At 41.2% G+C, this 17,124-nt stretch overlaps 1 protein-coding gene across 1 annotated transcript in view; it reads left to right on the forward strand.

The window, feature by feature from the left end:
- The window catches only part of LOC122831602 (eukaryotic translation initiation factor 3 subunit H), a 70,643-nt gene extending 69,712 nt beyond the window's left edge, over positions 1-931 (forward strand). Inside the window, exons 7-8 of the mRNA XM_044117900.1 lie at positions 63-195; positions 653-931. Coding sequence (XP_043973835.1) covers positions 63-195; positions 653-747 — 228 coding nt within the window. The 3' untranslated portion in view covers positions 748-931. The remainder of the gene's footprint in view (positions 1-62; positions 196-652) is intronic.
- Positions 932-17,124: the final 16,193 nt, after the last annotated feature.

The raw sequence follows: 17,124 nt of genomic DNA on the forward strand, positions 1-17,124 counted from the left end.
CCTTCTGCTCCCTCTACATCTGCCCCCACTAATGCCCCTCCTTTGTGGGCCCCTCTCTGCAGTACCTCCAGAGGCGGCAGCAGGAGAACGTCCAGCGGCAGAGCAGAGGGGAGCCCCCGCTACCGGAGGAGGACATCAGCAAGTTGTTCAAGCCCCCCCAGGCGCCGCCGCGCATGGATACACTGCTCATCGCAGGTACGCACACACACACACACCAACACTGAAGACTTTTGTCACCGGCATCAGAGGACCACCCCCACCTCTCCTCTCTAAATTTCATCAGCCGCCTCTACTCTGCTCGCAGCAGCTCAGGTTCTGTTTAGCAATTATCTCTGCCATTATCTTAAAATTAACATTAATTTAAAGTTTATTGGCTGAGTCTCCAGCTCAGCCGCCCCTTTTTTTTCCCCTGCTGTTTGACGACTTTCAGCTCTCCCCCTCTACACCCCTTCCGACAACGATCTGACCTGACCGTTTACTCCGTTCACCGCTAATTTGTTGTTTTGCTGCTTTTTTTTCTCCTCCCCTCCTCCGCATGTTTGCGTTTGTACAAATGCTCGTGTGTGTTTGTGTACATATCCTCACGGGGCGTATGCGTGCGTGCGTTTGCGTGTGTGGGGGCGTGTGAACGCATGTGGCAATCCTCCAACAGGGCAAATTAACAACTACTGCCAGAACGTGAAGGAGTTCACCTCGCAGAACCTCGGGAAGCTGTTCATGGCCGAGGCGCTCCAAGGCCACAACTAGAGGAGAGACGAAAGAGCGAAGATTCTTACGACAAAGGAGATGCGAAAAGCACCTCGCCGCCAGCTGCAGGAGGATCACTCATCTTTTTCTGTCAGCAGAAATCTCCAGTTTTTTTTATGCTTACATCTGTGGGAAAACTATGTCTGACACATTGTTATGTTTCAAATAAAATCCTGCATCTCTACGTTTCCTGCCTCCTTGTGAGTTGTCACAATAAACCGTCCTCTTCTAATTGGACCGATAGCAAATTGTAGAACTCAAACCTCGGGGATAGCTCTGCGTATGTCTGTCTTCCTCCAGAATGTTGACATGCTAAGCTGGAGCTCCTTTGCAATATAAAATAATTACACAGGAACATTGAAGTTGTTGTTGTTGTTGCTCAGACAAAAAGTTTGAGCTGCTTTTTGTCTGCAGCTCAAACTTTACGAAGGTGGAATCGGTCTGTGGTGCTGCATCGTGTGGGAGCAGCAGATGTTTTATAAAAGATCGGAGGCAGAAGAATGAGTCAAACTTGAGTGTTATTTATTTCTAAAAGAAGTTTTAGTTGAGGCAAAGACTTTAATGGGAAAACGCCATGAATTATTAAAGGGGGTAGTGTCTTCACAAATGGCCGACAGGGGAGCTTGTACAACCTTGTGGAATAAGTCATGACTTCCACTATTTGTCTATAATGTCCACTACTGTGATATTTTTATATATTTTTTTAATTCTACACTATTCTTGTGAGATGTTTCTATGAAACACTGCTCTCCAATTTCGGACATTTTAGTTGAGTTTTATTGGTTTTTGAAATCATTCGTTAAACTCTCAGTAGAATTGAAGTCTGGAGAGTTTATTGGCCACAAACCCAAAATTTGAGTGTTTTGTTTTTATTGCCAGTTTTTTCTCGAGTTGTTGGCCAGTGTTCCTCTGCATTGCAGTGTCTTTGGGGCAACATTGTGAGTGAGGTGAGTCCACTGTCTCAGACAAGAGTTTATCCCAAACACAGGCTTTTAGGAAGCTTCACTGTTGGCTTGACATGAGGCTCATAGCGTTCACCTTCTTTATTTATTTTTTCCTGTGGATGGATCTCCTAAACTGTCTGAGGATTCAACAGAGGGCCTGATTAGTTTGTAAAGTTGTAAGTATGCGTTCTTGGGATGACCTCCGGAAGATCTGACATGTTTGGCAGCAATTTATTTTGCTGTTCCACATAATGAACCAAATCAGTGTCATAAATGGATAAAAGCACGAATGTTGAGGCTGTTTTTTGTTTTCCTACTCCTGTGAAAAACTTCACCTCGCTTGTTATAATCATAAGTCATCTGCCAGAGTTTCTTTTGGGCTGGATGATGAAAATGGTTGGAAACCACTACCTCACATATATGACTCCTGCAGAGTTGATCCTCCGCTGGCGTCTAGTCCTGCTGCTTCATCTCTGCGTGAACTCGGCTCCAACCTTGTTTCAGCCGGTTAAACCAGTTAGTGTTGCTTTCTGTAGCGCTGAATTTTATAAACTTCCAGTGAATATGCTGAAAGACTGACAAATGTTTTACAAATCTATAATTTTAGGACGCGGATGTTGCAAAATGCTTGAAAACTATATTAAAAATATAGGGGGAAATACGTACTTGATACCCATTTGATTTTTCAAGGTTTCGCGCTTTCAAACAATGGAGAGGTCAGTCAATTTCATCGAAGGCACACGACTGTCGTAGAAAATAAAATCACATTGTGTTTGTTTTTTTTGTCTCAGAAGAGTTTTTGCAGCGCTAGTGGCTTGTATTTTTTGATTCAACATTCTGTAATGACTAAACCAGTCTCCAGACCTGAACCCAATAGAAAAACTCTGGAAAAAGCTGAAACCCAGTGTAGCCCAGCAACAACCCCAAAACATGAAAGATCTGCGTATTACATACATACCCTTGCATTTTGTCACCTTCCTAAGATAATGGCCTATGTCATTTTTTTGGCAAAAAATGACTTGGGTCATTATTTTAAAACGGTGATGATTTGATTGGATATCTTAAAGCCCATTTTTCCAACAAATGCTTTCATTTCTCCTTATGGGTGCCAAAGCCTGGGTCCCATAAGAAGAAATGCTGTTTTTGGGTTTGGTTTAGGGCTAAAGTGTAAATTGAGTTTAGGTTTAAGGTAAAGGGGGGCGGTTGGATTCAAGAATGAATAAAAAAGAAATTTAAGTCCATGCAAAATCCCTGTGAAGGTAGAAAGACATTCTGCGTGGGTGTGTATTGGTTGATCTAAGACTGTCTACATCTTTTCAGCAATATTGAGTGTCATTGAGCTGAACAGCTGGCTTTAAAAAACAAGCTCTACTAGTTTACTTAAAAAGTAAATTCTTAGGACTGTAAATCACCCAGAAATAAACTTTAAGGATTTCTTCGAAGAGCTGCAATGTGGATGAAAGAGAAGACAATCTGGTGGACCTGTACGCTTCAAACACGAGCAAAAAAAAGGGGGAAAAAAACCCTCCAACCTTCTCAAAACCTTTTTCATCCTCAACTCTCCTGGCTGATGGAGGCAGCATAAAACCTGCACTGATCAGTAACCAGCCTGTCAAGTGTCCTTGAATATCGCATTAAACCTCTCTGCATGAGCGCGTCGGCTAAATACCTCAAATGTAAGTAAGTGTAAGCTGTTCTTACGCTTATCCTCTGTAGCTTGCCACACATCTGAGATTTACCCCTGAAGCTATAAACACTCTTCCTCCTCCTCCCCCTCGGAGCTCATCACCAGTGTCCATCCTGCCAACGAGGATCCTAAAACCAGCTCATCTCGCTCCCTTCACTGAACAATCTCTGTTCACTCCGTGGTGTTATAATTGCCCTCCAGCGCCAGATATCCGCATGCATGGACGTTCCTCTCTGGACCTGCATTTGGACAGCATTGTCCTAATTCAGCACCTGATGTTATTTTACTTGTCATCAGCTTTGCCAAGACAAGTAATAACTTGTAGTGCTCCTTCCTGTCAACGGCACAATGTCATTAACAGTAATTACCAGTCAAGCAATATGATAAACGCTTATTAGAACAGTGACACTCGAGCCGGAAATCATTTCTTGCCTTAAATCAGGCTGGCATGAAGGAAAAATATTAATTTACACCAGAGGGCTTGGCTGATGTTCATTAATTAAGCTTTCTGCTACCTTGACAGGCGCACCTGTTCCTGTGATTGATTCGTTGTGTGATAAGGTTTTCTGCATAAAGACATTTTGTGGAGTTTTGTTTGTTTCTTTTTTGTCATTTGGAAAGCTGCGTCTGAATTTGCGTTTGAATTGTCTCCCTCTGAGTCAGCACAAAGAGATATTGACCTTCAAAGGTGAATTTACGATTATCCTTCTCACTCTGTATGAACCTTACATTCCCCCCGCCCCCTCCCTCTAATTGGACCACTGTCATTATATGAGGTCACGCAGACAGGACCCCCTCCTGCTGTGCACTGGTGACAAAGCTTCAAATGGTATCTAAGCTGACAGCAATATAACTTGACTTCAAAGTAGTTTGTGTAAACCATGTTGTCACTGCGGGAGGGAGGGGCTGTCAAGGGCAATAGACGACAAGCACAAGGTGGTAACAGCGCCTGTGTCCAACTTTGTCCCCCTCCCACTCTCCCCCATGAATGGGAATCATGTTATTGTTTTCCTGCTTTGGGCAGCAGAATTAAGCTTGCTTTAGCAAGTTTGAAAGAAAACCAGAACACCTGACCTTTTTTTTAAATCACAAATTCCCTTTTCACAGTTTTTTTAAGGACATGTAGGTAATTTTAAAATGGCAGACAAAGAGGCTTTGGAGACACAAGTACAGATAAAATTGTAATAGATAACATAATGTGTGACAGCAAAACATGAATGTCAAAAGAAGTTTTGTTCTTTACAAACAATCTATGTTAAATAGTCTATTAATGTAAGGACAAGACACAAAAAGGAGAGAGTAAGCGCTCTTATGTTCTTCATTCTGCAAGATCTTCTATCCAAGAAGTCAGACTGGGTTTCATTAAAGTGAATGGGTGATTATGAAACAATCAGATTCAAGGCTTCAAGAGAGGGAACAACTCAAAGATGTGGGATGAGAACACAACACAGGCCATGTTGCAGCAACAACAGGTGGAATCAGCAGCCAGACAATTAAGGTAACTGTAGGTGTTGTTTGTGAGCATAACGTTTCTCAAGTACAGAGTGCTGTGTTACCTTGGTTTTTTTGATGATTTAAAAAAAAATTAATTTCTGACTGTATATCAGTGCTTTGACTTCTCATCCAAGCCCTTAATTTGGATGACGAGAAAACAAGCTACAGATGGACTCCTTCATGCTGTTTCATGCTAATACTGTTGTCTTCCTTATGGAAGAAGATGTCAAATCAGTCCAATGATGACATTGGCTAAAGATGGACAGCATAATGCATTCATGTCTGACTTCAGTATCCTATACATTGTCACTCTGGGAATTGTCAGCTGTGTGCTCAGCTGTTTTTTTCTTTTTGACTTTACTCTTTTTAACATTCTTCTCGACTTTAGCCATAAAAAAAAGAATGTAATTGCTACAGTGTGAGCTACATGCCTAAATACGCTGAAAAGGAAAAGACTGTAAAAATGCTAAACAGGATATAAGAGAGAGACGATATGTAGTTGACCAAATAATGGTTCCTTTTTCACATAATATCCCTCCAATTCAGAGAAATCTCTGTATACATCTTTCTTCCTGACAGCCGCACAGTCATGAAAATGCAAAAATTTTCCAAGAACATTTCAGTGAAAGTTATCCACGAGGTCAAGCGTGAGGTTTTTCTCGATAACGCGAGACTTGGGGGAAACTTTAAAGGCTGAATTGTTAAATGCAGTTTAGAACAACATTCATCAACTTACTGGATGTTTCCACAGCTGTGAGTCAAATCCCTTAGTCACCGTCACTGTGTTACCTGCTTAGCTGCGAGCTAAATCAGTTCATTGATGTGATGTAAGTGCATGTAAAGGTGAAGTCACTATTGATTTCTTGACCAGTGCTTTGTGTGCCTGTCTTGGTTAACTGCGGTTCTCTGCGGGTTGTGTCCTTGGAGTCAGGCATTGTAGTTCCTGTCATGAAACGTTTGTACTAAAATTACTCACATTCATCTTGCTTGCCTTGGGGGTTCGATCCTTGAATTTCGGATGAGCCATGGAAAGCAGGACTACATTAAGACTCCTGAGACAGGCTCCAATCAGTCTGCAGAACAACCTGGCCTTGGGCACCGTTGGACCTTCCCACAGGACAGCGATCCTAGAGAAAACTACCAACACCTCGGCGTCCGCTCGGGCGGATGCCATGTTCTTTTCAGAAAGTGTGGCAGGGAGAATACACCTAAATGAAAAATCAACATCATGTCGCCTAAGAATTATTTATTTTGGAGAGTTAATTAAACTTTTCCCCCTTGATTTATGCTAAAATCACTGCAAAATATGTAGAAAGGATTATTTTAATCAGGTAGTGTGTTTTAGTTCAGTATTTAACATCATTATCTTTTGTTTCTCCCATATTTTATGGGATTAAATGTTGACGACAACTACTTCCCTCATAACGAAAAATGTAATTTAATTAATTTATTTATATTTTTAGCCAGAGCAAATGTTATTTAAATTCCTGTCAAACAACACTAGCGAGTTTTTACTGCTAGTGAAGCACGGTGGTGGTAGTGTCAAGCTCAATGGTTGGCTACCTGCCTGATTCAGCTGCAGAAAATTGAAACATATCTAATTATTACATCGGATGGTTGTGACATAACTATAGCCTCACCCTCCCAAAAAGACCAGGATTCCATTAAGATAATATTGAAGTTTGAAATCTTGACATTTTTGGTGGAGCTTGACGTGTTGAGCTTCTTTTAAGAGGGAAACAAATTTAGCCAAAATCTACCTTGACACTGTCAACCAAAATTCTGCCAAGATATTATTTATGGTTTTTGAAAGGTGTTTGTTTTGGGGTAAACATAAACTGTTCTCACTCTATTCTTTGGGTATTGATTGTAAAACATCCATCCTCCTCTCTGACTACCGTAAATATTTCGGAAGACAGTTACACCCTGCAAAACAAGCAGCAGAAGTTAGGAGAACACATATAAATATACTCCTTCTGGCCCAATTTTAGTTACTGGGTTGTGTTTATAGCACAGGGCATTTATCATTTGCTGGATACACAGCATACTATTAAAGTGGGGCAGAAATTAGGAATATGCTCTCTCTCTCACACACACGCACACACACGCACACACACACACACACACACACACACCTACGGTCGTGAACCTCTGTAGAGCCATCACTGAAAAGTTAATATACACATTTAGTTACTGATCATTAAATTAGGTCCTAACTTCTGCTTTCCCTCTTGTTAATTTATTTGATCGTTTTTGACAGGTCAGCAGCCTCATGATTAGCTGCAGGTTTGTTGCAGCACACATGCCACTCAAACTGACCTGATCGACTAGAGAGACCCCAAGGTCGAAGAGACGTTGATTGCTTTGACATGATCTCTCCACTGAGGACGGGTCCCCTCTGCTGGACGTCGGAGTCATTTGTCTTTATGTCCCGCAGCAGTAAACGCAGTGCCTTGCAAAAGTATTCATACACTTCAGTCGGATTGCAACCAAAAACCACAACAAGAAGCAGATTATCACAAGGAGGAAGAAAATTGGAGTTTTTACAAAAAACAAAACAAAAAAAAAAACAACCAAAAAAAAACAACCTTTGTGACTTGAATGCATAATTGTGGAGCAGAAATAACACTTCACATCGCCTCTGCATCGAAGGTGACAGCATCATGCGATGGGGATGCTATTATTTTGCAGGGACAGAAAGGTTGTTCAAAAATGATGAGAAGATAGAAGAAGCTAAATAAAAGGCAACCGGGGAGAAAAACCTGTTAGAGAGCACAAAACACTAGAAAGTTGGACAGAGATTCATCTTGGAGTTGCTTTTGATTTGTAATCAATGCAACATTATGGCTGTTACGATTTCTCAGTTGGTGACTATATGTTGTTTTAATGACGTTTTATTTTTGTGTTTTTGTTATGTAACCTGCCTTGTTGCAGAAATGTGATTTATAAATAAAATTGATTGATTGATTCTGCCTAGACAATGCACATAAACGTACGCGAAGCGCTACAGAGGAGCACAATATTGAATCAAATTCATGTGTTAGAATAATCTAAACATAGATCAAAGCAAACATGAATGCAAAAACGAATCAGTGATTATTTGGCTTTTTCTTTGACTCGTCACCGAATAGATTAGACCAGAGGTGCCCAAAGTTGGTCCTGGAGGGTTGCGTGTCCTGCGTGTTTTAGTTCTCTCCCTGATTTAAGACACCTGCATCTAAATGATGGCTTGTTAGAAGGCCTAAGAAGAACACTGACATGCTGAAAAGGATGTTACTGCCACCAGGGAGAGAACTAAAACATGCAGGATGCCGGCGCTCGAGGACCGACTTTGGGCACCCCTGGATTAGACAATCCTAAACAACTATCAACAATCATCTGTCATTTCTGTTCCATTAGGCTATATGTGGTAAACATAGCAATATAGCCACTTTGATGGACCATTTTGTCATGTCAGCAGCAGCAGGCTAACAACCACCAAGACTTTATCTTTTGGTTTTGTCTCGAGTGCCTTCAACGAAAACGCAGAGCTGAAACACTCGGTCTTTGTCTCCTCGCGCTCTTTGTGTGTCTGTTGGTCCCACTCGAGGTAATGATGTGGGTTTAGATGTGCTGAGTGTCTTTTCCTCATTGTGCTACTTTGTTTTGAGACGTTAAACTGTTTGCAGGGGAGATGTACACTCAAACTGATAAACAGCAGCTGCATTTGAGATTTCCCTGTCCCTCCCACGCTATATCCTGCCAAATAGACCGTGAGTCTACTGTGACTTGGTGAAAATGAAAATCCTCAAATATCAGGCAGAAGTTTCTCCCTCTCTCTCTCTCTTTTTTTTCCTCTTATTTTTCCCCCAGAAAGACCACAGTGGCTGAGCCTCTGGCCTGCTGATGCAATAGTTTTGAGCAAAGTTTGTATGTATGAAAGTGATTCCTTATGCCTTCCCAATGATTTTTTCCCCCTCCACAATTTTCAGTTCAGCTGCTTTCCTTTTTTTTTTTTTTTTTTTTGGTGTTTGGAGAGATCAAGCTAAACCACGTGCTTTGAGCTGAGCTTGGAAAGGAGGGCTTTAACCGGGTAAACAGCGGGAAAACGGTTGGGGAAAAATGCTTTAATTAGGATCCAGGGATTTGTCTGTTTAGTTTCCTGAGGAGAAGGCTGGGATGGGATCTCAGACGTATCAGTTTGGGCTCATTTAATCAGTAAGCGCGGCCTGCAGCACCTTGACCCGAACAGTAATCTATCACTGCTCATACACAGCTCTGCCACCGAGCTGCCAATGGTGATAGAGAGAATCACCCGGCTCCTTATAATGAAACCCGTTATTTCCCTGTCAACTGTGAATACTTTTTCTCTCTTTTTTTCCCCCGTCTCTTCCCTCCCTCGTTCTCTCCAGTTTTTTATTTTTTTTCTTCTTGCCCAGATATTGCCATGGCAACTGTGGATTCTGTATAGAGTGGCTGTTGAGGATGTAAAGTAGTTCCTGTGGAAAAATAATCTTGCAAATCCCCAAAACAAGAGCAGATGCAGTTGTAGGAAGAGATGTGGGTTAGGGAATTTAGCATTTCAGGGATTATTTACGCAAACCCCAACGCAGCAGCCGCTTAATACGTCTCTTCACGTGGCGAAGCTCCGCGCTACCTGTCATGGAGACAGCTCTTTATTGGCCTTATCTATCCTCCTTCTTTTTTTTTTTTTTCGTTATGGCCTATAGATCTTCATCTTTGACTGGCAACTCTATGGACTGAGCACTGTGTTTTGGGCTGCAATTCGCCTCTGCCTGCCACCCAATTTGACGGCTGTCACCCAGCAGTGGCACAAATCCCGCAGGCCATTATGAGGCTGGTTTAATCCCCAGAACGGCAGCAGCAGGAGCCTTTCAAGAAAGGTTTCAGAGCATGATACCCTGTCTGTCACATGCATCCGCGAGCTTCAGGCGAGGCTGCAGTGCGTCGTTGTGATCCCACTCCATCGTTAATGTCGTGCCTTATCCCCAGCCCTCCGAGGGTACTACTGCTCAAGATCAATCACATGCTACATGTAGTGTTCAGATACTTTGTCTCTTGGTTACCGAGGCTTAGTGAAGGCCACGATTGCATACAAGGAATTTTTTTCTTTCTTGTTTCTTTGTTCGTTTTTTGCATGCCAAGATGTATTTTTAATGGAGAAACTGGCACGCCTTTTCTATACGGTGTTTGTGTCTGTAGATAATTGCAAAAAAAAAAAAAAGTCTAAACAGGTTTAGTTCCATGCCGCCGTGACAATGTTTGTTCTCGTGGATGGACTGTTGGTCGGAGTTGATTGGAGGAGGGATGAAGCTAAAACCCCGTTTGAGCCTTGAAAATCGGATCAAGGTTCACCTAAATATCAATTCCAGAAGGAATAATTTACATCAGAGCTTCTCAATTCCAGTCCTCAGGCCCCCCTGCTCTGCATGTTTTAGATGTGCCCCTATTTCAGAGCAGCTGATCCAAATGATTGCGTTACCTGTTCAGGCATCAAGTACTGCAGAAGCCTGTTAATCACTCATAGATTCAATCCAGGTGTGTGGCAGCAGGGAAACGCCGAAATTGAGAAGCTCTGGTTTACATCAAAGAATGTTAGAAATGCCAAGTAAAAGTCTAGAATGGGATCTAATTGAAAATATGTAGAAAGATTTGAAAGTTGACATGCTCCGGCAGATTTTGAGATGGGGATGGTCATAGTACTGAGTCAGGGCAACTGACTCGCTGATGAAAAAAATCAAAAAGACAAATCTGCAGAGGGTGTACATCTGGCTACATGTTAGCGTAGCAACAGCTACAGAGGGAGCATGAAGAGCGGAAGACTTTATTTGCTCAGTGTTCTTCCCCTCTACATGTTTGACAGTGAGAAATGCAACCATAAATTTTTTTCTAAAGATGATTTCCTCCCTGCTGTCTCATCAATCTTATCTTCTCATCCTCAGCGTGTAAGGGCAACAATGAATTTCCAAATCAAAACTTTATATGCATCTAAATTCAGCCTGGAGTGTGAGGGAACAGCTGTTTTGATCAATCAGTGCTCTGCAGTCGGTTTGTGACAAGCATGGCTAAAACAAAACCATCACCGATGATCTTTAGCTGTACATAGTGGATTCTCAGCGCTCATAAACAGACTAAGCAGCATCCCAACACAACGGCCAAAAGACGCTGCTTACACATGGATGCCATGGATACAAAACAGTGAGGAAGACACTTCTCAGAATAAGTACAAACAAGCTTTAGATAAAAATCCAAAACTGGATTGTTTGTCCTCGGTGATCTTACGTTTCACCCCAAGAACGCTTTCATGAGGGTCAAGTGTGCTTGTGGGAACATAAAGCTTTGTAGATGTTTTAAAACATAACATGATAACTTAATCAAAGTAAATAGCAGTGTAAATAAGGGTAGGAAGTGTGCAAATCATTTTAGACATGGCAGGTTTTAAGCTGGTGCAAGTCAATAAAGTGCAACAACACTTTCCACAATGACACCCCCTTGTACATTTTCTTTTTATTTCTTATAGCATCTGCCAGTCCCACTTCAAGTCAGACAGCAACCTTTAGTTGAAAGACAACAAAAACTCCAACTCTGCCTGGTGTATGGATAATTCTGTACGCCACGGAGCAGCAGCTAGCTGAAATGTTTTATAAAACCAAGTTGCAGCCCCGTTTCTCAGTTGTCTGTATATGACAGGTCTTTAGGAAGGCTGCCGCTTTGGGTCACTGAAGTCCGGCTCACTGTGTACAAAAGATGGTCATGGCCTCCTGGTTAAAAATTTGAAGCAAAAGCAGAAGTGCCTTGGAGGGAAATCCCACTGAGGCCAGCTGGGAGTTTACTAAACACAGACAAAAAAAATAAATAAATCAATGCCTGTAGTAGGCTCTCATTCAAAACCACCAGCATCTTTTATGATAAACTAATAGTTGAATGTGGCTTCTATTGGGCCCATTTAGTGGATCCCCTCCACACCATGTTTAAAGTTCCCTGCCTGCTCCTAGAAAGTGTAGCTTCTCTGTTTTTCTTTGGTTGTACATTTGTGTCTCCATCCATGCTCAAGGTACTGTATGATAACATCTAATATTAGGGCTTATCGGGGCTTATCGCTCGCCATCATTGATGAAATGTCTGCAAGTCTGAGCCAATTGGCTGCTGGCTGCAGACCTGATAATTTACAGTTATGAAACTTGTATGGATTTTCTCATCTTGCTTTTGACAGGACAGTGAAAAGGGCATTTCTTAAATGCCATTAAGGTATTTTACAGTGAGTCAATAAAAACAGCTCCAACAGCTACTTAAGTTTTGAAAGGGTGGCAGGACAGTGATGAACTCTCAAAACATCCCCCACAATTTCAGTTTTCTTGAACTTTCTCCAGCAAATCGTTGTCCTATAGATTACTGTTGGGACTCTATGCCCTAAAACACCTTTGGATTTTTTTTTTCTTTGGTTCTTAATCCTACACAGAAACTCAATTTGTTATTAAGTGGTGTCTTTCTAATGGAGCAGACTTATTAGAAATCAAGAAAGTTGAGATTTTCAGTGCATCATTCCCTCGTGTAAAAACAAAACATGTTCATTGACGAAACTATTTACATTTCAGTAACAAAACGGGTGCTACTATGTCAATATGTATTTTTCTCCTTTTTCCCCACATTTCTTTCTTCAGGAGTTTTTACTTGTATTGTTTCTCATTGCGGCAGACGGGTATCAACTATACAGCCACGATTTTCAAGCTTTTGATTGCAGTGCTTCAGAATCCACAGAGCCAAATCTGTCCAAAGTTGCTCGTCCAATGAAATGTTCACTGAAGCCAGCAGACCAACCTGAAGCTCGTTTCTTAGTGTCGATCCCAGTTGTTTACCTCCATTCTCACTGTCCTCTCTCTGTGCCTCCAAGCCCCTCGGAGTAAACATGACCTGGATGTTCACGGTGCAGAAAGTGCAGATGGTTTGTCAAATGCACATTTGAAATACTTTTTATTTTCTCAGTTTCTACTGTGTAAGCACATTTTTGTGACACACTTTTTAATGTTAATTGTGTATAGTTAATACTTGAAGTATAAACGCACCGATGGCATTTGACTTTATTAAGACGAGTGGCATTAACATAGTGTTTGTGCAATGTTTCTTTTCTACAACCAGAAAAGAAATTTCTAACACCCACGTTTTTCTTTTGCGTTAGCCAGGGTGCGTTTGGTCGTGTTCTCTCAGCCAGCAGGCAGTGCACAGCAACAGGTGGGGGCGGGTTTACTCTCTACTCCATACAGACAGGAAAACACAGCGACATCAAGCTGATTATATATCCTCATAGTCAGGTTATCTGCTCAGGTAGCAAGAAAATAAACAGACATGCCACTTGAAGTTTCCCAAGTGTGAGCTCTATATGACACGGCTCTAGCTTAACGGGAGTGATGGGTGACGCTCCTAACATTTTTATGCCCCGTCTGTATTTTTTTCAGCTGGAGATATTTCCAAGCGAACACTATTTTTTTGTAGGTGAGCGAAAACTGTAACTGTCAGCTTATTGGCAGCAATAAGGGAGGGAGAGGCAGCTCTGTGTTTCCTCCGTGCGCCACAAAGCTTCTTCCACGTATTCCTCTCACATCTGATAAAAAGTATTTTGATTTATAATTGCGGTTTGACATTATTAGTGCCTCTGAACCCGGTAGCTGACTTATTGCTGCCCAACAAACTGAATTTGTTGACTCTGCTTTCACTTCAAACAGATGGCTATTTCCGAAAACTTTTAAGCTTCGCCCTCTTTTGTTGACTTCTGAAATTTCTTCCCCACTAATGAAGAAAACGAGGATATGCAAGAGGAGCCATCTATTATAATTCCTCGTCATCCTCCCTCTGTTCCTTTTAAGTCTGGTGGTGCCAGGTTGCCCTGGGTACAGTGATTGATGGGCCGCCTGTGACCTACGATAGACAGAGCCACAATTAAAGGGCGACTTATCTACCAGCTGTGAATCTCAAAGATAAATGCTGATAGCACTCGGCCCTTTGATGTTCAATCATGCACTCCACGCCTCGGCCTCAGCTTGTGTCCCCAGATTGACTGATGCACATTTGAATATTTCTTTCCAGCAGGTAAACATTAACATTCAGTTCACCTCCTCGCGCACTCCTCCTCACTCTCGCTGTAATGTCGTCTGTCTGTTTCTCAAAATGAAAAGCAGCACCTAATTTAGGTGTGTTCATGCCCCCACTGCGTGCCAGTATGACGGAAGTAATGAACATCCTATTATTTTTGAATTATTCAACTCTATGTGAGATTTAGCGGGGGTTTTTCCTTCCTTTTTTTGCTTTATTTCCTTTGGCTGTCTCCGCTTAATGTTTCATTCTTTTTTTTGTTTGTTTTGTTTTTTCTTTTGTTGGTCCTTGTTTTTCACTTGGCCGTGTCCCAAATCCCTTCGATCTCTTCTGGAGTACGACGCCGTTGCCTGCTATTTCCTCTGGGGACATGTTTGGTCTCAAGATTGTTTTGTTTGCCCATTTGGTTGCTTGCATCTCCTGCCATATTAGGACAACTACTCTCTTCCCAAGGTGATTGAATCGATTTGGATTCTCTCAAATACTGTTACCAAATCAATGCAGCGTCGGTGCTGATGCTCGTCCTTGAGCGAAAGACTTTTTTTTTTTTAATTCCAAACTGTTTTTCTTTTTTATTTGAAGATAGATAAGTTATTTTAGACCTTTGAAAAGAAACTTTCCCCTCATCCGTTGTACATCAGCTATATTCAGCCTGAACAACTGGCACCCATACTGATTTGATTTCCTACCTTGCAGCTTATTTAACAGATTTTGGTGGTTAAATTGGCCTTTTCTGCACAGTTATCTTCACTTATGGACACGTTCCTTTTCACAACTCCGACACTAATGTCAAAAATGTGGCCGAGGTGTTGATGCCTTTGGTTTCAGACAAGATTCAGGCCGCTCTAAGAAATATTACAGTTCGGGGTCAGACTCATAGGTTGCCTGCTTTACTGCAGGCGCACTGATAAGTCCAGAGTTCAGATTGATAAACGGAGTGTTCACACAAGCAAAAAGATAAAAATAAAATAAACATGTGTGATGTCTCCCAAAGACCAACAGGTATTAAAGAATGACCTCTGCAGCATGTTTTACTGAAACAGCTTAAGGCTGACAGATTTAGCTACCAGAAAGAAAAATGTCATTTTAGGCAAAACTGAGTTATCACCATATTGGATTTTAGGAGGTATGGCCTTATATTAAAGTCTGTGATTGACCATCTATAAACACACTGGACAGCCATGCACACACACACGCACACGCACACCCACACACACGCACACCCACGCACACACACACCCACACACACACGCACCAAAAACTCCTTAGATTGAGAATATAATGAAAAGTTTTGGTTGGTCAAACCTGGACAGAAATATATTACAGAGATTACAGAGGCTTCCAAAAACAAGTTTATAATTCACAGAATCTCTATTTAAAATAAAAAAAGAACAATGGTATCTCAGTAGAGATGAACTGATCAACGTTTTCCTCCCAGACATCAATTGAATTTTTTCTGTGAGGTCCTAGCTGGAGTTTTGCAATCTGACTGATTCTAAAAACATTTTCTAAGAACCATAACACATTTTTAAAAAAAAGAAGAAGACAGTACTGCAGTTTCTTTGATAGAAGTAGTAGTTTTGAATCCAATACAAGATATTTGACTGCTCCAGTTTATACATCAAAGCATATGATCCTACCCTACCTCTGATTTTCCTTTCTAAAACTAAAAAGTGCATCAAAGCATATTCTGCTGGTGGATGCATTTACTGGCCATTTCTTATTATTTGTGAAATGGATCAAAAGTAATAATAATAATAATAATAATAATAAAAAGATTTTACCATGTTTGACATCCAGATCATTGATTATAGGCAAATTAATCAATATTTTGCTCATTGACTTTGCACCTTTGTTTATGCATTTCCTGAAAATCCATTTGTTGATTCCTAACTGATCATTTTCTACTTCTTAAATTTTGTATAAGATGCATACTAATGGATTTTATGCATGTGTTCATGGTGTATATGTTGGATGAAGGAGGCCTTTGGAAGAATCACTACTTCCTCAGGTAGTGAAAGAGTCATGGCACGACAACTATCTAAATAAAATGATCTTTTTCTTTAAAAGGAACATTTTGGGAGCATTAATGATTAAAGGATAAAATATAAATGGTTTTGATGCATTTATATTTGTTATATAAAAGAGCACAGTCATGTCTGAGTGAAAAATAAAACATTTCTGGTCTTATAGCTCAGTGAAAGATAAGGAAAGATGCCTATTTTTTAATTCAAATGTAACGAACGGCTTACAGGATAAAGAGATCAATACAAGGTTAATTAAAGCAGAATTTCCTCATTATGTCTGCACTCACTTTTCCATTTGGCAACTTTGACTTCATTGTTAATTTGGTCTTCCTAATCTAAATTACGCTGTTTGGATATAAAAAAAAAAAAAAAAAAAAGAAAGTCATAAGATCAGTTTTGACCTGTGGCCCTCCATATCCAATTGTTCCTTCTTGATTAGATTATAGTTGTGCATTGTTTGATTTCCAACAGTGGAAAAGAGAAACATAAAGACAGGAAAGGTTTTCTGGGCTGTGATGAACATAAACTCATGACAAGAGTGGATTTGTTCTGAAAATCACATTTGTTGCGCTGCCCCCCGGTGTGTTTAAAACATGTGCTTGTGACGTTCATTGATGGATACTTCACATTTGGTGTGATAAAACTGAACATGCAGTCCCAGCGCAACACCTAAAATGAATAAAAGCCTTGTTTGCTGCATGTCAGGGAGATGAAAAGGACCTTCCCTGATGCAGAGAACACATTCCTTTTGCCTGGAGAAAATTACCGCACCTTACATCCCATTTGTAAGGAGAGCTATGTGGTATAATTCTCATGACGGACAGCCTGCGCTGATTTCACTGCACGTGGAAGGTGCACATTAGGCATATATGTCAATTATTAAGCATGGATGTCCTATTAAAGGTTGGTACAAATGAGGATCCTCTGAATGTGAACTTCCCGGGCTCCAAACAACTGAGATCACCTTTAGCGCCTGCTTTGACGCCGCGTTGACCTTCACACGGCTTGCAGAAAAACTGCAAAGGGGCCCAGGGAAGGAGTCATTAGGATGCACACAAATTAGAACGTCTGCAGTGCCGTCAGGCTGCATGTGGTTACTGGCCCTGGGAGGACGGGCGCTCAAACCTGAGGAAAATTA

Source organism: Gambusia affinis, linkage group LG05 (assembly GCF_019740435.1).
Source record: "Gambusia affinis linkage group LG05, SWU_Gaff_1.0, whole genome shotgun sequence".
Classification (NCBI taxonomy): domain Eukaryota; kingdom Metazoa; phylum Chordata; class Actinopteri; order Cyprinodontiformes; family Poeciliidae; genus Gambusia; species Gambusia affinis.